General features: G+C 42.4%; 1 protein-coding gene across 1 annotated transcript; it reads left to right on the plus strand.

Moving 5' to 3' along the window:
- Positions 1-18,426: 18,426 nt before the first annotated feature.
- On the plus strand, positions 18,427-24,199 carry LOC148014135 (Transducin/WD40 repeat-like superfamily protein). The gene has a single exon (XM_087666850.1). The coding sequence runs from the start codon at positions 18,494-18,496 to the stop codon at positions 22,445-22,447; it is 3,954 nt and encodes a 1,317-aa protein (XP_087522976.1). The 5' UTR covers positions 18,427-18,493; the 3' UTR covers positions 22,448-24,199.
- Positions 24,200-24,455: the final 256 nt, after the last annotated feature.

The raw sequence follows: 24,455 nt of genomic DNA on the forward strand, positions 1-24,455 counted from the left end.
ATACTAGCCCCTTGCAACTTATCCAAGATATCATCTATCCTTGGGATAGGAAAAACGATTCTTGATTGTGATCTTGTTCAAAGATCTGTAGTCTACGCACATATAGAATCGTCTTTCTTTTGAACAAGTAAGATTGGAGAGCAGTATGGAGAAGAGCTAGGTTGAACTACCCTTTTTCCAATATTTCATTTACTTGTTTTAGGATCAACTACTGCTGACTTGCACTTACTCGGTAAGGCGGTTGGTTAGGTGGTGAGTTGCTTGGGATAAGATCAATTGTGTGATCAGGAGGTAACTTGTAACGTGTCTGCTTGTCCACTTGTGGGACACGTCTTAGCAGCCCATCGGGAAGAGAGTCTAGAAAGTGCCACTTGGCACTCACAAGGAATGTCACCTGGTTTGCGATCTAGGTCTTCCCGAGTCTGCCCCGAAGCGGAAGTATTCGGCCGTTTCCATTTAGGACTGACCTGAAGTCAAGGTTTCTTTCCTATCAGCCAAGTCTCTAGGAAGAAGCTAGCGTCGAGCTCCAAATGAACCACTTTGCGTAGGAACAACAGAGTCGAAGCGGATTTATGCTGCACTTGGTTCATGGAGAAAGGGAAACGAGAGGGATGCGAAGCTCAACCTTTCTGCCCATAAGGTATAGTCCCATTCCGCTCCCCTAAAACAACATAAATCGGGATTCTAACTCTACTGACTCTAGGTCTTCACAGCATTGTTATCACGTCTTTTGAGAAAAGTTCCCAGCTAACCAGGACCACCCTTCCGTAGGATGGACTCAAGTCACGTCCACCGCACTTTCGTCAATTTGCTTAGTTATCTAATTACCTACCACATTATGTTTGTCATGCAAAGGCAGCTTCCTTAATTAATCAATTTAAACACGGGTTTCTTCACGTAACTTAAGCACTGACACAAAAACAATGTCAAGCAAGTTCCTTTTTCAAATATCTGATCCTTATTTATCATAGTCTTGGAATACATCAAGTATCATGCCCGAAGGCTATCCCAATAATCAATAGGATTGCTGCTCCAAGTTCTGCTCATAGACTAGTACACAAGCCTTGAAATCCCATCTCGAGTCACATCGGCCTCTTGTGCGGGATCCGGAGGCATGGAATTTACGGCCAAAGCCTCCCCTGGCACCCCAGCATCCTCCCGCTCCAAGCAACACCCACGGAGAGACCTCTCGCGGCGAGTTCAGTCCATGTACCTGGCGCGGCTAACAACCCCCTTGGATAGGGCCAGGCGGGTAGTCAGAGGTAAGTAAACCTCCCCTTCCTCCAGGCTATTAACCTGAAGCATTAAGTGTTTGGTTTTGAATTAGTTCCTTGAGCAAAAAAGTTCAAACAATGTACCTAAGTATACAATTACGATCATTTCAGAGGTCGTTCATACGACCAACTGCTAAGGTGTGATTCCTTCTTCCCGAATGCTCCCAGCATTCCGTCTAGGATCGTTCGCGACTAGGCGAGATTCGAGGGGCTTGGCAAGCTAGGTTGTTTGTTTCCCCTTTTTCTTTGGGTTAGGGTTTGTACCTTACCGACCCTAATTATCCTTACCTTTGGTCTCCTTGTAAAATAGATCATGGACGACCCCATCGTCCTTGGTTGGTCAACTTGCTGGTTATCTCCTAGATCTCTTGAAGTACCTATGTACCTTTATCTTTGATCTTAATTGATCAAGATTGTCTATCCTCTTGACCATGGTTGGTCAAGATGGTTCTGTTTAGGACAATTCCTACTTCGTCTTAAGTATAATCTTCTTAAGCCCTCTTAATAATGCTCACATGCACTAATTTACCTATCCCTCTTGAAGTCGCCAAGGACTTTGACGTGGGACTCATGGATCTCAGTCCCATTTGGTAAATTACAAACAACGTTGAATTTTCCCAACAACTTTAATGCACGCAACGTAATGCCATGCCTTCATTTCAATGCTTACAATTTTGATATAATCCATACGATATTTTATGCCACACATGCGAAGGTATTTTCTATGCATGCAATCTTAACATTATCCTCTATGTAATTATTTACACGATCTATAACCTTCTTGAATGATTTGATCTTTATAACTTTATGTGATTATTATATGAGTCTAACTGCACTTTAATCTTTTCTACAGTTTATTACATGTACCTTAGAATCCATCTTGCGATATGGAGATGCACTTTGCTTCTTTCGATGTCCTCTAAAATGTATTTTGCAAGAACTTGTGCAAGAAGCAATGCACTTTATGCAAGAATTCATGCAAGAAATTTTTTGGGTAATTTACGATATAATTACCTAATCAATTTCACCTATTATGATGTCATCTTACAACGAAATTTATATTGTTTGTTACAAACATCACAACTAAATTCATACCAAGGCAATTACCCATCAATCGCGCAATCAATGTGATGCACGTGAATATGATTTTCACCATGATAATTATAATCTATGATTTAATAATAGAGCAACCTGGGTTTGGAGTGATGTCTTGATTCCAATTGTATTTACACCTGATGATAGACCATTCGTGGTTGCGGTACCGTCTTGATTCAAGCCGCCATCCACTATTGCATTGTTTTCAGCTATCCTTGTAGATCTACGCTTCGGGGCCATACTCGAAGATGCGGGTACGAGAGATAGAATTCTTGCACTCTCCTACATAACTTTAAGTAAATTCTTGCAGCCTCTCCTTGAGTGGAGAAAAGATAATGAAAGGGGGTGTATTTTCAAAAATATTAGAGGGGGCGTATGACCTCTCTTTAAGGGGGGAAAGAAGAACCCTCCAAAAGCTTCTCTCTCTCTCTCTCTCTCTCTCTCTCTCTCTCTCTCTCTCTCTCTCTCTCTCTCTCTCTCTCTCTCTCTCTCTGTCTCTCTCTCTCTCTCTCTCTCTCAGAGCATCAGGGCCGGCATTTTGTGATCATGGGGGGGGGGGGGGGGGGTTGCTGAAGACGAGGAGAGGGGGGCTCCCGTTTGTAATGGGGAGGGGGCGGTATATGGGGGGGAGGGACGGCCGTCTAACGGCCGCCACCCTTCCACCTAGGGGGCTGCATGCCCCCTTCTCTCTCTTTATTTCCTCTCTCTCTCTCTCTCTCTCTCTCTCTCCTAGACATGCTATCGACGGGGAGAGAGAGGGAGAGTTAAAATTTTGAGTTAAATTTAAAAATTTTTAAGGGGGGGTTCTTATGGGGAAGGTACGGGGGGAGATATTACATCCTCTTCCCCTTAGAGGAATCGAGATGTCCTCATCTCGAGAAGACCTGGGGGTATTGTTGGTTGAGAGTATTTTCGTCCATCCAGGTGGCATCCTCTTCTGGATAATCTTTCCACTGGATGAGGTATTCTCTCAAGGTCCTTGATCTCAAATGCCTCTCCCTAATATCTAGGATTCTATCAGGCCGTAGTTTAAGGACTCATTGGCTAGGCATTACACTTTGTTGATCGTCAAGTACATGATTTAGATTAGGTAGATACTTTTTCAATAGGCTAATGTGGAATACATTATGAATCTTTAGAGTTGTGGGCAGCTGTAGTTTGTAAGCATTAGGCCCTAGGCACTTGATGATCTTATAAGGTCCATAATACCTCGGACTTAGCTTCTTGTACTCTCCCAAGGACAGTGAACTCTTTTTAGGGCATATACGGATGAAGACCATATCACCTTCGACGAAGGATCTGTCTTGTCATTTTGAGTCAGCGTAGGCCTTCTGTCTATCCTTGGCAGCTTGAATGTCTTGTCTTATTGATTTGATTTGATCATCCATGTCTTCCAACATTTGTCTTGAAGCTTCTACCCTTAAAGTTGGATCTGAGAAGTTCAAAGGGGTACGACAATCATGCCCATACAATGCTTGGAAAGGGGTCATCTGAATACTCTGTTGGTAAGAAGCATTGTAGGCAAACTCAACTAGTGATAAGTATTGAATCCACTTTTTGGGTTCGCAACAGCAGTATGCCCTAAGCGTATCTTCAATGACTTGATTGATTCGTTCTGTTTTCCCAAAAATAGCTCTTCCTGACTGTGTTACGGGTCTTGGCATAACTAGGATGCTCTGAGAAAGGGGAGTCATGGGCTTCCCAAAGTATCTACTACTTGAGAGTTTGGCTTGCAGGGATACATAATCTTGTCCTAAAGTAGACAAGTCCACTATTAATGGAGAATTCTTGATACTTCGTCTTTAGCTTCGTGTCTTGATCCTTGATGGGGATCTCCCTTAGCATTTTTTGATAGACATGGTCATGATATGCCCCTTCTTTTGCTAGCTCAAGAATTGGGTTGTTTGGCATTGATACCTTTGTGGCTAGAGACCTTGCTGTTGATGGATCTTGCAAAATGAGAGAATTTAGAAATGCCTTGCAACTGAGTGCATCGACAACTACATTCTCTTTTCCAGGCCTATATTTGTTTTCAAAATCATATTCTTCCAGCACTTCGATCCATCAACGTTGCCTCATATTGAGCTCATTCTGAGTGAAAATCCATTTAAGACTCTTGTGGTCCGTTACTAAGGAAAATTTGTTACCTAGCAAATAATGTCTCCAAAGTTTGAGAGCATGGATGACAGCCAACAGCTCCAGGTCGTGGGTAGCATAATTCCTTTCATGGCTCTTCAATTTTCTTGAAGAATATGCTACGGCATGACCTTCTTGCATAAGTAAGCTCCTGGCACAAGTTTGATTTCGTGGTTGACTTCCCTTTGGGGAGGAAGTTTTGTCAGATCTTCACGGAATACCTTTGCGTATTCCTTTAACCATGAAGGTTCTTCCTAGTACAAGTGACCTCACGACCATTTACTAATTCCACAAGTAAGGTAGGTACATCTATCGTGGCTATCCCTAATCTTTTTGCACAGATTGGTGAGATGAAGAAATGTGTACTGCCATAGTCAATCAAGGTTTTGAAGCTTTTACCTCGATATTCTGATGGAGTTTGAATTACCGAGAATCGGCGATTCGGACCCTTCTTGTGAAGAGTGGCGTGAACCATTGCCCTCTCAATGTCAGCATCCATGGATGGATCTTCTTCATTGTCCAGCTCCTTATTGGAAACACTGGAGGTTCTCCCTCTGGCCATAACAGTGGTTCCTTGGCCATGAGCAGCTTTGTTTTGACCTTGGAATTGCCCTTGGCGATGCCCTCTGCCAAGCTTGGGGCACTCCTTCTTGAAGTGTCCGGGCTCATTGCAATGGAAACAATGTGGGTTGCGATCATTGCTTTGTGTTGGAACAAAGTTGTTGACATCATTGACCCTAACTTTCTTTCTTTGGCCTTGATTCTAACCCTGTACTCTCTTAGTCTGAGCCTTAGTCATGCCTTATTCTGATCTTTGTAAGGCCAAATCCTGTTGTTCCTTGGTTTGGTCTGCACCTCCTGTATTATCGGAGCAGCTCGAATGAGCGCGTCTTGTAGGTCCATTAGGCGCATTGATTCCAATCGAGTGTTATGGGTGGATTCAACCCAACACAGAATTTTGACACCTGTTGTGTCATATCCATTGGAGGTGCATACTTTAGGAGTGAAATGAACTTTGAGTAATATGCTTCAAGGGATAATCCTAGTTGCTTCAAGTCATAGAATTCATTCATCTTTTGTGTGCGGTAGGCAGGTGGCAGATACCTCCCTCGCACAGCTTCCTTAAGCTTATCCCAAGTGACTGTCCCTTCCAAGATCGCTTGGTCTCTGCACCATTGTTTCCACCAAAGTCTTGCTTCGCCTATAAGCTTAAGTTTGGTGAGCATGGCTTGGTTAGTAGGTGCAGTTCTTGCTGTCTCAAAATAGTCCTCCATGGACTCAATCCAAATCTCGGCGTCAGCTTGAACAGTCCTTCCCTTGCCATCAAACTCGGGTGGCTTAATTTGTTTGAGAAGGAATTTCTTCTCTTGAGCCACAGCTGGCTTAGTGCATGAGTCGGATTTGGAACCTGTGCTTGGGGTTGCGTCTGAACAATAAGATTCTTTATGTTAACATCTTATCATACGTTCCCATATTATGTTAATATGAATAGCACTGCTTTTTAGCTAAGTGATTTAATCACTTAACACCTTAGTTAAAATTTATGATCAAGATAGATAATTTTGTAAAAAGTTTTATTTATTCATGAAGGCATAACCCCTTGAGTACATTTATTTTGGATAAGTAGGACATGTTGATTGATACATCAGTTTGGGAAAAATAGGATTGTGTTACAATCGGCTACAGGGACAGAATAATAATATGGAGTGCAGTCATGGATTTTCAGGAAATGGTAAGTCATAGGAAGCTTGGGGTATCCCTTCCTTTGATACCTGTTCTTCTCATAGCGCCCTAACACTTTGATTTTGTCAGCAAAGATCACCCGGGTCACTTCTTCATAGACATACTTGTTCTGCTTGACTTGCCGTCCGCTCACATACAAAGTTGCGTTTACATGAGCTTCGACAAAGATGAACAGCTTTACAATCTTTAAATCCTCCATCCACTTGATTCTCTTCAAGTTGGTTTGAAGGTACGCAAGTCGGTGGGCTGCTATGTAGTATATTCGTGAGTCTCTCGTCCATCTCCGCTCCTCATACAGGGGTGAAGGATTATATATGCGGTCCAGAATATTCATCATGCCAAGCCTCTGACGATAATTCGAAGCATGCATTGCAGTCGTGTACATGACATGGAACACCAAGAACTTGCTCCATGCTTCATGACTCTACAGCCCAACATCCATAAGTGAGTAAAGAAATGTTTTCAACAGAAAACACTGCTCTGTTCTACTCACCTTCCCCTGTTTATCCCCTTATTCCCTTTATTTTCCTCCATTACGTACCCTTATAATCTTTAGATCTCGTTGGTTCGCTCTGATACTAACTGTAACGTGTCTGCTTGTCCACTTATGGAACACGTATTAGCAGCCCATCAGGAAGAGAGTCTAGAAAGCGCCACTTGGCACTCGCAAGGAATGTCGCACGGTTTGCGATCTAGGTCTTCCCAAGTCTGCCCCGAAGCGGAAGTATCCGACCGTTCCCACTTAGGACTGACCTGAAGTCAGGGTTTCTTTCCTATCAGCCAAGTCTCTAGGAAGTAGCTAGCGTCGAGCTCCAGATGAACCACTTTGCGTAGAAACAACAAAGTCGAAACGGATTTATGCTACACTTGGGTCATGGAGAATGGGAAACGAGAGGGATGCGAAGCTCAACCTTTTTGCCCATAAGGCATAGTCCCATTCCGCTCCCCTAAAATAGCATAAATCGGGATTCAAACTCTACTGACTTTAGGTCTTCACATAATCATTATCACGTCTTTTGAGAAAAGTTCCCAGCTAATTGGGACCACCCTTCCATAGGACGGACCCAAGTCACGTCCACCACACTTTCCTCGGTTTGCTTAGTTATCTAATTACCTACCACATTATGTTTGACATGCAAAGGCAGCTTCCTTAATTAATCAATTTAAACACGAGTTCCTTCACGTAACTTAAGCACTGACACAAAAACAGTGTCAAGCAAGTTCCTTTTTCAAATATCTAATCTTTATTTATCATAGTCTTGGAATACATCAAGCATCATGCTCGAAGGCTATCCCAACAATCAGCAGGATTGCTGCTCCAAGTTTCGCCCATAGACTAGTACACGGGCCTCAAGATCCCATCTCGAGTCACGTCGGCCTCTTGTGTGGGATCCGGAGGCAAGGAATTTACGGCCAGAGCCTCCCCTAGCACCCAAGCGTCCTCCCACTCCAAGCAGTACCCACGAAGAGACCTCTTGTGGCGGGTTTGGTCCATGTACCCGGCGCGGCTAACAACCCCCTTGGATAGGGCCAGGCGGACAGTCGGAGGTAACTAAACCTACCTCTCCCTCCAAGCTATTAATCTGAAGCATTACGTGTTTGGTTTTGAATTAGTTCCTTGAGCAAAGAAGTTCAAACAATGTACCTAAGTGTACAATCACGATCATTTCAGAGGTCGTTCGTATGACCAACTGCTAAGGTGTGATTCCTTCTTCTCGAATACTCCTAGCATTCGGTCCTGGATCGTTCGCGACTAGGCGAGATTCGAGGGGCTTGGCAAGCTAGGTTGCTTGTTTCCCCTTTTTCTTTGGGTTAAGGTTTGTACCCTACTGACCCAAACTATCCTTACCTTTGGTCTCCTTGTAAAATAGATCATGGACGACCCCATCGTCCTCGGTTGGTCAACTTGTTGGTTATCTCCTAGATCCCTTGAAGTACCTATGTACCTTTATCTTTGATCTTAATTGATCAAGATTGTCTATCCCCTTGACCATGGTTGGTCAAGATGGTTCTGTTTAGGACAGTTCCTACTTCGTCTTAAGTATAATCTTCTTAAGCCCTCTTAATAATGCTCACATGCACTAAGCTTTTACCTATCCCTCTTGAAGTCGCCAAGGACTTTGACGTGGGACTCATGGATCTCAGTCCCATTTGGTAAATTACAAACAACGTTGAATTTTCCCAACAACTTTAGTGCACACAACGTAATTCCATGCCTTCATTTCAATGCTTACAATTTTGATTTAATCCATACGATATTTTATGCCACACATGCGAAGGTATTTTCTATGCATGCAATCTTAACATTATCCTCTATGTAATTATTTACACGATCTATAACCTTCTTGAATGATCTGATCTTTATAACTTTATGTGATTATTGTATGAGTCTAGCTGCACTTTAATATTTTCTACAGTTTACTACGTGTACCTTAGAATCCATCTTGCGATATGGAGATACACTTTGCTTCTTTCGATGTCCTCTGAAATGTATTTTGCAAGAACTTATGCAAGGAGCAATGCACTTTATGCAAGAATTCATGCAAGAATTTTTTTGGGTAATTTACGATACAATTACCTAATCAATTTCACCTATTATGATGTCATCTTACAATGAAATTTATCTTGTCTGTGACAAACATCACAACTAAATTCATACCAAGGCAATTACCCATCAATCGCGCAATCAATGTGATGCACACGAATATGATTTTCGCCATGATAATTATAATCTATGATTTAATAATAGAGCAACCTGGGTTTGGAGTGATGTCTTGATTCCAATGGTATTTACACCTGATGATAGGCCATTCGTGGTTGCGGTACTGTCTTGATTCAAGGCGCCATCCACTCTTGCGGGGTTTTTGGCTATCCTTGTAGATCTACGCTTCGGGGCCATACTCGAAGATGTGGGTACGAGAGATAGAATTCTTGCACTCTCCTATGCAACTTTAAGTAAATTCTTGCAGCCTCTCCTTGAGTGGAGAAAAGATAATGAAAGGGGGTGTATTTTCAGAAATATTAGAGGGGACGTATGACCTCTCTTTAAGGGGGGAAAGAAGAACCCTCGAAAAGCTTCTCTCTCTCTCTCCGTCAGAGCAGCAGGGTTGGCGTTTTTTGATCATAGGGGGGCACTGAAATCATGGCCAGGGGGGCGGCGCCTGTTGATCACGGGGGGGGGGGGGGGGGGGGGGGAAGAGACAGCTGTCTAACAGCCGCCACCCCTCCACCTGGGGGGCTGCATGCCCCCCCTCTCTCTCTTTACTCCCTCTCTCTCTCTCTCTCTCCCTGACATGCTGTCGATGGGGAGAGAGAGGGAGAGTAAAAAAATTTGAGTTAAATTTACAAATTTTTAAGGGGGGGGTTCTTATGGGGAAGGTACGGGGGGAGATATTACATCCTCTCCCCCTTAGAGGAATCGAGATGTCCTCATCTCAAGAAGACCTGGGGGTATTGTTGGTTGAGAGTATTTTCGTCCATCGAGGTGGCATCCTCTTCTGGATAATCTCTCCATTGGATGAGGTATTCTCTCAAGGTCCTTGATCTCAAATGCCTCTCCCTAACATCTAGGATTCTATCAGGCCGTAGCTCAAGGACTCCTTGGCTAGGCATTACAATTTGCTGATCATCTTGCTGATCGTCTAGTATGTGATTCAGATTAGGTAGATATTTTTTCAATAGGCTAATGTGGAATACATTGTGAATATTTAGAGTTGCGGGCAACAGTAGTCTGTAAGCATTAGGCCCTAGGCACTTGATGATCTTATAAGGTCCATAATACCTCGGACTTAGCTTCTTGTACTCTCCCAAGGACAGTGAACTCTTTTTAGGGTGTACATGGATGAAGACCATATCACCTTCGACGAAGGATCTGTCTTGTCATTTTGAGTCAGCGTAGGCCTTCTGTCTATCCTTGGTAGCTTGAATGTCTTGTCTTATTGATTTGATTTGATCATCCATGTCTTCCAACATTCGTCTTGAAGCTTCCACCCTCAAAGTTGGATCTGAGAAGTTCAAAGGGGTACGACAATCATGCCCATACAATGCTTGGAAAGGGGTTATTTGGATACTATGTTGGTAAGAAGCATTGTAGGCAAACTCAACTTTCTTATATACTTAAAAGATATATGGTGAATATTATGTTGGCACAGAGAGAAAACAAATGAGAAAAAAAAAGATGTAGAGAGAGAGAGAGATAAAGAGAGATTGACATCACACTAGGGACTGGAAGATGATGGGCCAGTCCCCCCTCTTGTGGAGTTATATTATTGACAAGGAGCAAGCTCCTCTGTTACACATAAATTAGTTCTTACTTGTAGTCTTGGGAATAAGATCATGGTTCCTTGCATGGTATACAACCGATTGACACTTATACAACTTGGAAGTTGGCACCTTTTGATCGTTCTTGAGTCTCTCCTTTTCTCCTACACAATATGTGTAGGGATCTTCTCTTAGAGCTTGATTTTAGTAGAGCTTTCGCAGCACTTGCACCTTCTCTACTACACAATATGTGTAGGGATCTCCTATTGGAACTTAATTTCAGTAGAGCTTCCGCAGCACTTGCATCTTCTCTCCTACACAATATGTTTAGGGATCTTCTCTTGGAGCTTGATTTCAACAGAGCTTCCGCAGCACTTGCACCTTCTCTTCTCCTCTTGGAACTTGATTTCAGTAGAGCTTCCGCAGCACTTGCTCCTTCTCTTCTCCTCTTGGATGTATGCAAAGTGATGCTTCCTTCACCTCCCCCACATCCAAGGAGAGCCTCCTCTTTTATATGCTTTAAGAGCTTCTTTTCTTGGAGAGAGACTCGAGTGCCAAGATTGGAAAGGTTGATCTTCATGCAAGATGTGGCTGTTCCATGACCTACTTTGTAGTAACAATTTTGAAATATCTCTCTCTCCATTGCTCGGATGAAAAAACGTCAAACACAAAAGTTGTAGATCTCACCATTTTCGATAATCCACGTGGGCCATTTTTAGAGATCGACTTTCTATCGCGCAATATTTTAAAAATGGATCCACAATGTCTATTTTAGAAAAGCAGCTTTTTAAACTTTACTCTTATCTTATGGTCCATGCAACCACCTTGAGCCATAGATAAGGAGAGCTCATTATATTGCCTTGGGCCTCAACCTTAAGATTGACTTCCCAAAAAATCTTGTGTCATCTTAGACCTTAGAAAAAGAAAATCACTTCTCTCCTTGCTTCCAAAGAATCATGTTTCTTGTCTTTCTTAGTGAGAGAATGACCTCTCTCTTTTTCTTAGTGAAAGAATTACTTCTCTTATTAATTCATTAAGAGAGAAAACACCTTAAACCTTGACTTGTAAGGGAGAGGATGACCCCAAATGAATGCAACGCTCATTATACACAAGTAAACGTTCCCAGGCGTCCTTGGATGCACACATAAATACATATACACAATGCTAATGCATTTCCTCTTCTTAGAACTCCATCCATCTTCATTTATGTGTAACTCCTTGATTCTTGTATACACTCTTACACTTAGCAAACACTTCTTTTTCCCTTCATAACTTGTATTGCCTATACCAGATATTCTTGTCATAGTGCTCTGATCACCCCGTTAAGTGATACACTAGGACTACTGGTCTCTAAATGGTCTCATGGCCATGCTATATCATCATCAACACTTAAAGAAAAGTGAGTCATTAGTTTATTGATATAAATTTACTAAAGAGAGAATGAGTAATAAGCAATCAATTTAGTGATAGTTTTTGACACACTGCAATTGTGACAATCTTTAGTGCCAGTTGTTCTTGGCTTTTGCCTTCTTGGTTGCTCATAGTTGGTTGTTGGAATATTGCTCCAATTTATTATAGCAACTCGTCATTTCAATTTTATGCATTATATTTGAGGGCAATCACCTAGACTTGACAATCTTTTGCTTATACTTTGTGGACATCTCATTGCTTTGGCAGTATCTCCTGTCTCCTGCTTGATTTAGTAGTGGTTTTGGGGATGATTTGCAAGGTATTATAACAGCTTGTCATGCCCTTCTTTGTACTTGATTGGTCTCATTATGGCTAGTGGTTTTTGTGACAATACTATCTTCAATTTTGAGAAATTGGATGGGACTAATTACAGCTATTGGAAGACCCAGATACGAAAGGTTTTAATGCAAAAATTGCATGTTAGCCCACTCAAAAATGGGGATGCTAAACCTGAAAACATTGTGGTTGAAGATTGGGATGAAAAGGATGAGCTATGTAAGTCCATGATCATTTTATCACTCTCTAAGTAAGTTCACTATAATGTTGTAACTAGAAATCAGACTGCATATGAGCTTTGGACACAAATTAAGAATGTTTATGACAAGCAGAGTCCTACATCTCAAATGTATTGGCTGAAACAATTGATGGACCTTCGCATGAAGGAAGGGACTTCTATTTCTGAACACTTGAATGAGTTTCACTCCATCATTAGCCATTTAGCTTCATAAGAGATTGAGTTCAACAATAGTTTGTATCCTTTATATTTGCTTGATACTCTACTTGAGTTGTGGGATACTTTTTGTATGGCTCTCTGTGCTAAGGATGGGCTAAAATTATAGGATGTTGAGAGTGCTCTCTTGACAAAAGAGGTGAACATAAAGAATGTAGTTGCTTCCTGTACATCCCATGCATTGATAGTGAGAGGCCGACAATGGGATGAAAGTGGCCGTGGTAGAGACTCTAACATGTCTTAATCTAGGACATGTGGAAAGTCTCATAGTAAGTCCCATGGCCACAAGTTTGGTCTTACTTGTCATTGTTGTGAGAAAGTAGGTCATATTCGGCCAAAGTGCCATAAAATGCATGAAGAAAAGTGTAAGGAAAAGGGAAAGGGTAAAGTGCAAGAAAAGAATGATGATCGCAATATTGTGCCTAGCAAATCTAGCATCAATATTGAGGAGATTAATGTGGTGCAATGTGATGTATATGATGATCTTATCTTCGTAGCTTCTTCCTTGGATGCTTTACAACTAATTGATGCTTTGTCAGGATATGGTTAGTGTTAGTTGATAGATTCATGGGCTTCCTTTCATGTGACCCCTCTCATAGAAAGTGGTTTCACTCCTATCACAATGTGATTGGATTTGTTTGTTTGGGTAATGACCTGGCATTAGAGATAGTTGGTATTGGTGATGTTCAACTGTGTTTTGGTTCAAATAGCACATTCACTCTTCATAATGTACATCATGTACCGACTTTAAAGAAGAGCCTTATCTCTACTGGTACCTTGGATGATGCAGATTATGCTGTCTCTTTTGGCGATTCCTCGTGGAAAATTACATGTGAGAATCTTGTTATTGCACATGGTACTAAGTCTAGTATCCTCTATCCTTTGCTTGTATCTGGGTCAATTGACCATGTTCTGGCTGTGGCTGTAATTCCACATGTATTTGTTTGGCATCGTCGCCTTGGGCACGTGTCTTTGAAAGGAATGAAAATGCTTAACGATTTGGAAGTATCTTCCGCCTCTTTCTGCCTCTAGACTATAAATGCTTTGAATCTTGTGATCATTGTTTAGATGGAAAGTAGACATGTAGTACACGTAAAAAGTATGGCATGAAGTGCATGGGCGAGTCTTTGGCTCTAGTTCACTCAGATGTATGTGGTCCCCTGCCCTATCAGTCTCACTAGGTGGTGTGAAGTCCTTTGTCACATTCATGATGATTACTCACATAAGGTCTGGGCTTACCCTATTAAGCAGAAATTGATTGTCTTGTCTACCTTTCAACATTCACTTGTGCTGGTTGAGAATAGGTTGAAATGCCTAAGATTTGATGATGGGGGTGAGTATGTCTCGAAAGATTTTGAATAGTTTTGTGATGAGCAAGGTATTAAGCATCATTTTACTGCCCCTTACACCCCTTCCCAGAATGGTATTGCCGAACGCATGAATATGATGATTTAGGGGAGAGTCCGCAGTATACGTAGCCAAGCAGGCTTACCACAACACTTTTGGGCTGAGGTAGTTACTACTGGTATAGACTTGATTAATAGGTCCCCTTGCACTGCTATTGATTGCCGGGAGGTATGGATTGGGAAACCTCCCTCCTATGCTCATTTGTGCATCTTTGGTTGTGAGGCATTTTGCCATATTCCCAAGGATAAGTGCAATAAGCTAGATCCTAAGTTTGTGAAATGCATCTTTCTTGGTTATGGGGATGTAAGTGAGATGGGCTATCGCTTGTCGGATCCGTAAGCTCGCAAGGTGTGATGCTATGCAGACACAGTGTGAAAAAGCTGGAATGCATCATCATTCGACTTTCTTATTGATCAAGAGAGTCAATGTGATCTGAGTCATTAGTACTAGTGTGAGTGGCATGGATTATCCAAAAATACTACTAGTGTGAGTGGCATGGATTATCCAAAAATACTAGATTTTTGGATAATTTTAGCCTATTTTTGATATTATTTATTGTAAAAATCCAAAAAAGGTAGAAAAGCTTCTAAATTAGGATGGCATGCAAAAAGCAAGTTACTTTTTTAGCCAGTTAGGAGATTTTTCATAAAAAAGATAGATTGGCGAGATCGCGCGCATCACAATCGCTGTTCACAGGCTGAAAACTACACTTTGAACTAAAAGAAGAAGGAGTGATCTGGGAGATCCGTGACCAAGTGTCCTAGGGATTTACCCCCCTTTCGGAGTCAACAGAGCCATCGGCTTTGGGTTCCGAGTAGCAGAGATGGAGCTGTAATTTTGATGCACGTTTTGTTCTACGAAGAAGCTCCAGGAGATCTAATGCCTGGAGATTGCTTTTGAGTAGTGCAAGGATTCCAGGTTCTTTTAATACATATTGATTCAATTCATTGTGCTTTGTCATTATTGTGTTTACCTCTTATGTATTCTTTATCTTCTCTTCTATCTCTTATCTCTACTTCCTTCTACCTCTGATCCCTGGTGGATTTGACCTTTCGACAAAAACCCCTTCGACACCGTAGCCATGATGTTGTTTTCCATGAGGAAAATATGCATGAGCAGCCTGAGCAGGTGGTTGAGGTATGCATGTGTGATCTTTCACGAGGAGCCTCTCATACAACCAGCTAGATAGTCTGCAAGAGTTGATGTTCTAGTGGCCCAGGCCCCACCTATTGTGCATGATTAGCCTGCTTTAAGATGCTCTACTAGAGCTAGTAGATGTCAACCTAAGCACTTAATGCCCTTCATGGATTATGTTATGGTGACAGATATAGGTGACCCTCTCTTTTATGATGAGGCCATGCACAAAGATGAGAGTCACTCATGGGATAGGGCTATGCAATTAGAGTTTGACTCCTTATAAACTAACCATATGTAGGATTTGGTTCCTTGCTGCCTAGTGGCAAGAAGATATTGCCATGCAAGTGGGTATACAAGGTGAAAAGTATCCTTGGATGCCCCAAGTCCACTTATAAGACCATATTAGTAGCTAAGGGTTTCAAGGAGGAATATGGTATTGACTTCGATAAACTCTTTTCTCCTATGGTCAAAATGACAACCCTATGCTTGGTACTATCATTGGTTGCTCAGTTAGATTTGGACCTTTATTAGATGGATGTAAAGATAGCTTTTTTACACAAGGACTTGGATAATGAGATCTATATGTAACAACCTAAAGGATTTGAAGAAAAAGGCAGGGAACACTGGCATGTGCACATCATTATCACTTCATTCTTTATTCTTTTAGTGGCATTTGAATAAAGGGAAGGTCGCTCACACATTGTGACTGTTGAAGTTCCCACATCTTCTCTCTCTCTCTCTCTCTCTCTCTCTCTCTCTCTCTCTCTCTCTCCTCTTCCACCATAGCTCTTGCTTTTGCTCACATATTTCCACTCCTTGGTCATGGCTACAAGAGAATATTGCAAAATTGCTAAGAGTTATTACATGTACTTTGTCTTTTCTAATGGTTAAGAATGAAAGTAATAATCCTTTTGAAATGGTTGAGATCCAACAAAAATGTGATTCCAAATATCCATTCCCAAAATTTTGGTATGATCATTGCCTATAATGATAGTTGATTGCTTCATCTAATTCTCACATTAGCTCATTGCTAAAAAATATGTAGATGGTAGGATTCCTAGCTTCACCCATGAAGACCATTGACCTTAGGTTATCTTCCCTAATTAATGACCCTAGAAATAAAGATAAGATTGTCTTTACTATGGAACGGTGTAAGGAGCATGACTTAAAACCCACCACTTGGGGCCTAGGTGACTTTAAATTTTGGCTATTGAAAGCTAGTGGGAATGACATGGCTAAATAACTAGTTGAACTATGTGGTTCACCTAAGACTATGAAACCAACTCAAAAACTAGTTGAACCACATGATTGAACTTCATCCTAGACTATAGTGGAATGGTGTAAGGAGTATGACTTACAACCCATCACTTGTGGCCCAGGTGACCTTAAATTTTGGCTATTGAAAAAATTCAAGGAGCTAGTTAGTAGGAATGATATGGCCAAAATACTAGTTGAACTAGGTGGTTCATGTGAGACTATGAACCCAACTCAAAAACTAGTTGAACCACATGTTTGAACTTCATCCTAGACTATGAACCCAACTCCAAAACAAGTCTTTAAGACTATTGGTGGATGAGAGGAGAACAAAAATTTGGAGTAGTAACATTTACATCACATCTAATAGAACTTGCCACCCTAAGAATCCAACAAAAATAAGGAAAATATGAGAGACTTGCACGAGCTCATATGATTTCACAAAGATGGAAAAATCTTGATCTCATCAACATGGACTCCAATTTAATGCCATTGTGGAGGAAAAATTGAGTGTAATAGCCTGAATGTTTTTGTGTGATCACATATTTGTAGTCATTGTGTGTCTTAGGTTAATGGGACATATAGTTGAGCTTGGCCAACACAACTCTAAATAGTCTAAATTTGGGCCAAGCACTTAATGTTTTGACCCCAACCTTAGAGAGCGCTTAATCTTTTGATGCTAGCCCTAGAGAGGCTCTTACACATCATATGAGATGCATGTGCTATGAAGATCAAGAATTGGAATTTGTAGGACTTAGTGAGCTAGAGTTCTATGGACTAGAACATTCCTTACCCATAGAGCCACTTGAGATAATGTGTTCCATGGGAGAATATGTAGAGCCATTAGAATTTTATGAGCTAAGGGAGAATGCTAGTGACCAACCTAAAAGCTCTCAACAAATAGTGTTACTTATCACAACTAGGAGTATATGATAATATTGCTAAGGATTGCTTTTCTTCTGTATAATAGGTTACACTCATCTTGCATGCCTAGCACTTGTGGCATTCATGTCCAAGTGGCCTGTATATTGTTGGTTTGGACCATTTATGTTTGAAGATAATCCTTTGACGTAAATTGTGATCACAATTGTTTGTGTATTACTTCATGTCCAAGTGGCTTGTATATTGTTGGCTTGGACCATTTAAGTTTGAAGATAGCCCTTTGATGTAAATTGTGATCACAATTGTTTGTGTATTACTTTAGTGTTGTTCAAATGTGGTTCTCCTCTTTGGACCATGCCCTTGCCCATGGTTTGTTGTGGGTGAATTTGATTGAATTCGACATCAATTGCAAAATAAGGAAGCCATGAAAACCTATGGAATTTGCCATGAGTTCCTCTACACTAGCTACAATCAAGACCTCGGTGGGGGACATAATTTGAGACCAACTTGCAAAATAAGGAAGCTATGGAGCCTTATGGAATCTGCCATTAGTTCCTCTACACTAGCTGCAATCTAGACCTCGATGGCTTGTTGTGGCCGAATTCGAGATCAATTGCAAAATAAGGAAGCTATGGAGACCTATGGAATCTGCCATTGGTTCCTCTACAGTAGGTGCAGTCGAGAGACCCCAGTGGGAATGTCATGGAAACCACTAGTATATGGTTGGTTTTTCTGAAGGGACATTCTCAAAATAAAAAAAGAGAGAAAAGAAGGTAGTCTCCTTAAGGGGAAAAAGACTCGTTTTTTATTCCACGGTCGAGGATCATACCATCTATACTATTAGTTAACGAGAGATGGGGGGCGGGTGCCACGTGGCAGCCCTCCACCTCCCCCACAAGAAAAGAAAGAGAACGTGGAGGTGGGTGCCACGCGTCCAGCACCCGCCCCTGCCCGCAAAAATCGCGCCTTCGGGGGAGTCTAGGCGCCTACTAGTAACTTATTAAGGTCTGTTGTCTGCAGAACTGGGTGTTGGTGACTGGATGACTAGAGCCTAAGCTATGCCTTTCTTGTCAGGAATTGCAGTATTCCTGTCTTAAGACTTGCCATGGAGGAGGAAAACGCACTGCCAGCCTCGGAAGGCACAGGAAGCGACTTGCGAGCCAAACGTGCAAAGAGGATAAATTATGCCGTCCTACACGAACACGGATTGTCTCCATCCTCAAGCCCCCCTCTATCCCCTCCTGCCTCTGAAACCTCGTGTCCTGCGCTTGTTGTGAGTGGGCCTACCGGTGCAGAAGCTCCGGGAATTTCAGGAGACGTGCTGCAGTTGCAGCAGAGCCGGGGACGGGGCAAGGACAGTGGCGGTGGCAGTGGCAGGGGCAGGAGCAAGGGCAGGGGCAGAAGCAGGGCCAGTGCGAGCAGTGATGGTGATCTAGAGGGTAAGAGTGGGGGTTCGGCCCCTGATGGGGAGGGTAAGAGGGGGGGTTCAAGCAGGGGCCGGAGCCGGAGCCATCAGGGTCATCCCCGTGGCCGAGGCCGTGGCCGAGGCGCAGGTCAGGTTGAAGTTCAATTCACAGAAAGTTTTCCGACCCGGGTGTTTGGTCTTGGTGCACTCGGTGTTCAAGCTCAGCCATCATATCCCGGAAGTCCAGATCTGCATCTAGCGACCTGTGCCACTGCCAATGTCGGAGATGTAGGGATTGTAAAAGACAAGGTTGAATGCGGCCCTGTTGAAGTACAGCATGGTCAACCACATGTATCACTGGCTGCATCTTTTGGTACAGTAGGAGAGGCAAATTTGAACTATAGAATTGGGAATGACCCCAGAATATTAGATACAGGGGAATTGTCACCCTTGAAGACTGGAAGTTCTGGCAGTCATTCACATTCATCAAAGGACATTAGTTCTATAACTGCATTTGTGAGGGACAAATCTATTATAAATCATGGAGGCAAATTCAGCTGCACTGAAGTGCAACATCCATCAATTGTCATGCCCGAGCCTCCTCCTGGAAATGCATCTGCAAGGAAGATGTATGCTGCTGCAAGGAAAAAATCTGTCTTGAAGACAGGAGAAGAACCTGTCACAGGTTCGCAAGTGCTATTACATACCCCTGCTTCAAGGGGAGAATCAGAAGTTAACGTTGGAACTATGCCTGAAGGAGCAGAGAAAGAAAAGGGCTGGGGCCAGAAAACAGGGGTGGGACGAGGACAGGGACAAAGCAAACAGTGCAGAGTTTCAAGCAGTGTGTGTCGTGTTGAGAAAGTTGCAGGTCTGCCTCCACAACCATCAATGCTAGCAGTGTTAGCTTCTCCTCTTCCTCCTCCTCTTGCAAGTGAAAGCAGAGACCATGAGGTCTTAAATGCTCTAGGAGGCGGAAGACACGATGACAAACTAAATAGAGTATCTGATGAGTCAAGACAGGAAGCCACTGTACTGTTTGGAGGAGGAGGTGCTCAAGGTAATACTTCTGGACTGTCTAGCAACCTCACAGAGCAAATTTTCAATCAACGATTTTCAAACTTCTCTCAAATGGTTGGAGAAATAGAGATGAACTCTCCAAACATGAGAGGAAAATTGGGATGCAGAAAGAGGCAGAGAGCTTCAAAGGACGTGGAAGGAAAGAATGGCAGCAAAGAGTCAGTAGAGACACACTCTCTTAATGTGGCAACACAGGGTGAAAGTGTCAGGCACAGAGGGCCATATAAGTGTCGGAAATCACAAAAAAGCTCTAAGAAACAAGTTCCTGATGAGCGTTATGTTGCAGACTGTGTCACTCCAGTGGATGGAGTTGGTGGTGATGGAAGACCATCGGGACAGCAAGGCATACAGTCAGCAGTACAAGAGGAGAAATCTTGTATTGCTTTAGTTGCCATGAACAGAGATCCAGCTGATGCACAAGCTACTCTAAATCAAAGAAGTCCTGCACATCGTGAATGGAGTCTGGCTGTTGCAGGTGATGGAGCTGATGGCAACACTCAGTTCTCAGCAGAGTGGCACCAGTTCTCAGATACTGTTGCCAGAGCTGCAGCCTATCGTGGTGTCGAATTTATTGGAGAATGGCAGTCATACTGCCCATATGCATCCTTATCACCTAAGTTAAGACAAATCAATGTAAATGGCAAATCCCAAATATCAGCCCTACCACTTTTTGGCTCATCTCGAGTTACACCTTGCACAGAGAACATGCTTGCAGACTACTATGACCTGGTGATTAATGCAGGGGGTCCCTTGTGGGCTTTGGATTGGTGCCCCCAAAGGCCAGGTTGGCAGTTTGAGCAGGGATGCAAAAAAAGTTACCTTGCTGTCGGAGTTCACCCATGTGATTCCCAGGTTCATAGGCTGGGTGAGCCTGTTAATGGAAAAGGCATTGTACAAATATGGGCTTTTACTGCACCACCTTCTACTCTGTCACAACCTGAAAAGCCTGATCTTCCAAAGGGTCGAGGCAAAGGTAAACCTAAGAAAGGAACTTCTTCAAGAGGAAAACTAGGTGGCAACTCCACCATTGGAAATAGCAACCAAGAAGACAGTACAACTGAGGCTGTCCCATCACTTGGAGAGCTAAAACTCCTTTGTGCACCACCAGAGAATGATTTGGGAGAGGATGAAAGAATGTTAGGTTTTGAAGCAGAGGTGGATTGCCGTGGTCTTTCTTCAACTGTAGCAGGGAGACAAGTTTGTGATCTTCCTGAAATGGTTATGGGATTGGCTCATAATGGGGGAGTCTGTTGGGATGCAAAATGGCAGCCTTCAAATGGCTCTCTGGTTTCAGATAGTAGAGAGCTGTTCCGATTAGGGTATTTGGCAGTTTTATTTGGTGATGGATCATTACAGGTTTTTGATGTCCCACTACCAGGCATATTGAAAGACTTAGAAACTTACAAAAGCTGTACTATAGTATCAAAGCCTATGATTGTGAAGCTGAATGCTGTTTTTAGGTGCTCAGGGCTTTCAGCGGGTAATGGGCAAAAAAGTATGCCTCTCACTTTAGAGTGGTCATCTCTGCCACATGATATGATAGTAGTTGGGTGCCATGATGGAGTTGTAGCACTATGGAAGTTCGTCCCAAGCCAATCACCTGACCAAGATGTACGCCCATTAATGTGCTTTGTTGCAGACTCAGCTCCTATTCGAGGCATTGCTTGGGCAGATGGAAGTGAGACTGAAAGTGGGAATGTACTTGTTACAGCAGGTCATAGTGGTGCCTTCAAAGTCTGGGATCTGCGTGATCCATTCTATCCCTTATGGGACCAGGCTGTAAGCAAAGGAGGCTGCATTTTAAGTATTCAATGGATTTCCAATCCCGATTGCCTTGTTTTTGCTCTGGATGATGGTTCCATTCGTATGCTCAACCTTGATTTAGCAAGATCAGACTTTCCAGTGACGGGAAAACCATGCACCAAGAGCTTGACACACGGGTTTTATTCATTTTTTGTATCTTCTTTTGCTATCTGGACAGCCCAATACTCCTTGGCCACAGGTATACTTTTGTACGCAGGAGAAGCAGGATCAGTTGTGCAGTTCCACCTTACAGAGAAATCAATATCTAGTGACAGAAGGCGTTCTAAAAGTCCACATTATGTTTGTGCTCAATTCATGGAAGAGTCAGACTCTGGTATCCTTTCTTTAATGTGTGAAAAGTCTGTCTGTCCTGTTCAGTTGAGAAGAGAGACTTGCAAAATACCCCTAGCAAATGTGCTCGAAACAACTTCTAGCTTTTCAGTTGAGGATGAAATAGGAGTTAAAACAAAGACTCGGAAGCCAGCAGCAAAAAATGGAATCAGTGAACAGTGGCCGACTGTAAATGACAATATGGAGTCTTTAGCTTTGATTCCTTACGATCCCCAGAGTCATGAAAATTTCATCCCTGGATCTTCAAATGATAGTATGCACAATGATAGACATAATGTAGGAGGGCGGTTAGAGAGTATGCCCTCTAAGCAGGTTTCTGTTCACAGGATAAGATGGAATCAGAACAAAGGATTAGAAAATTGGGTGTGCTTCGGAGGAGCAGCTGGAATTGTCAGATGCCAGCTTGTTTTCCCAAGAGCATGAATCAGTCTAAAATTCTTCATGATTTTACCGTGCTCTCTAAAGATTCACTTGGACTTATCTTATGTGGAATGCATGAGACTTGGGGTTTCAAGATTTGAACTCAGACCCACTTGCCATGGAGTATACCACTTGTCCACGGCCATCGGGTGTGGTAGGATGCTCTGATAGCACGAGGTTTGACAGCACTTTCGGCAGAGACAGCACCGAGTTGTATTCTACACATGTAAACCTTGTATATGTTATTCCCGTAAGGCATCGAATTCAAAGATGGAAACGTTCGTGCATGTATCAGAAACAAAACTAATGCATTAGCTACACGTGTGCAAAAAGCTGATAGAGGAGAATGCCAATGTTTCAACATAGTGCAAACTCAGCACTAGAAGAATGCTTCCCAGATTTTCTGGCCTGCCCCTTGAAGGCCTCAACTTTGGTCTTGTAAAGTGGGGTTTGTGTATCATCTTGTTGAACTTTGGCACAGTGCTATTCTGAGCCTGTGCTGCCTTATTTGAAGCTGGAATTCATGAATGTGTCTTTCTTCAGCAGAATCAGAATCACAAGTCCATCACCTTGATGAAAATCAAAATTGCACCCGTCCCTTGATTTTCACATCGTATCAAGGTGCTGGATGTTTAGTTTTGTGGACAGGCTTCCATAAACTTTACCATGATCAAGGTACATGCAGCAAGTTACATGGTCACTCCCCATACCCCTTGCACACTTGACCCGCAATCAAGCCTTCAGCATGGTTTGGCATGACTTTCCACTCTCCCAAAAACTGTTGCCTATGGTGTGAATTCCCCATTTCCTCGTTCTACAACACTAGTACGGAAAACATGACAGTGCACCGTAGCTTCTAGGCGAAGCCTCTGGTGGCATGTCAGCAGTGCAGTTTAATATGCACATTGCCACCAAATTCAATACTCGAGAGCTGCACCCAGCCCTTCTGCATTCTCACTTGTTCATAGTCACATTTCTCAACTAATCCATTAACAGCAGGCAATTCTTCTAAATTTCCAATATGATGGTTGAAATCAAACTGTCTGTCATTTGTCCTGCCTACAATCTATTTCTGCTACTGTGTTGTACATCCAAGATTGAGTCCTTAAATTGGTAATTGTGTAATTATAAGATGCTACATAAAGTGGGTACTAGTATCGCAAAAGCACTATCATCATTACATGGAGTCTGCATACCAGTTTGGATTCTCTGGTGACATTGTGATTTGATTGAGGTCTAGTACGACCATGGAGAATACTTGCAACTCAAGGTATTGAACCATTTAGTCCAAAGCACTTTTGTAGTTGGTTGTTACTTGATGCATATATGGATGTGTTGGGAAACTCAATGAACAAACTTTGACAACAAATATTGACTAATTCGAGCAATCAATGACTTCTCACAAATAAAATTAGTTTTTACAAAAACACGATTGGGGTATGGTAGATTTTGGGGTCTGTTATAGCAGCCAAAATGCCTTGAATACTGAAGGTTTTGACATGGAAACTCATATTTTAAATTCAAAGTTAAAAGATCTGCCATAAGTTTGAGGCGAAAAATCCTCATGTTCAAGCAGCAACAGTTTGTCTAAGCTCCTAGAATCTGCAAGGCCAAAACGATATATCCTATCAGAATCAAGGCTACAACTTCAACCATGACTAGAAGGCAGACTTTTAATCTGGATGGAATGAATGCAAATGCTGTTACCATGCCTTTTCAATCAAGGGTTGCTACTCAAGACTGCTAACAATGAATGATAGAAAGAGCTTTGTTGGGGTGATGATAACCCTTTGAGCTTGAACCGGTAGCTTTGCTTGAGGATTGTGTGTGTTTGTGTATGGATTGCTAACTGTTCCCTCAGGTTCCTTGCAATCAGTAATGGAAGAAAATTGGAAGATTCTAACCTTCCTGCTGCTCTCCAGATGTTTTTATTATATTTCTGTACTGAACAAGTGCGTTACCTTCTGGATTGTGATCACTGCAGTGTGGTATGTGTGTGCGCGGTTGTTGT

This window comes from Lygodium microphyllum, chromosome 25 (assembly GCF_053477565.2).
Source record: "Lygodium microphyllum isolate KBCC chromosome 25, Lygodium_microphyllum_v1.1.10, whole genome shotgun sequence".
In the NCBI taxonomy this organism is placed as follows: domain Eukaryota; kingdom Viridiplantae; phylum Streptophyta; class Polypodiopsida; order Schizaeales; family Lygodiaceae; genus Lygodium; species Lygodium microphyllum.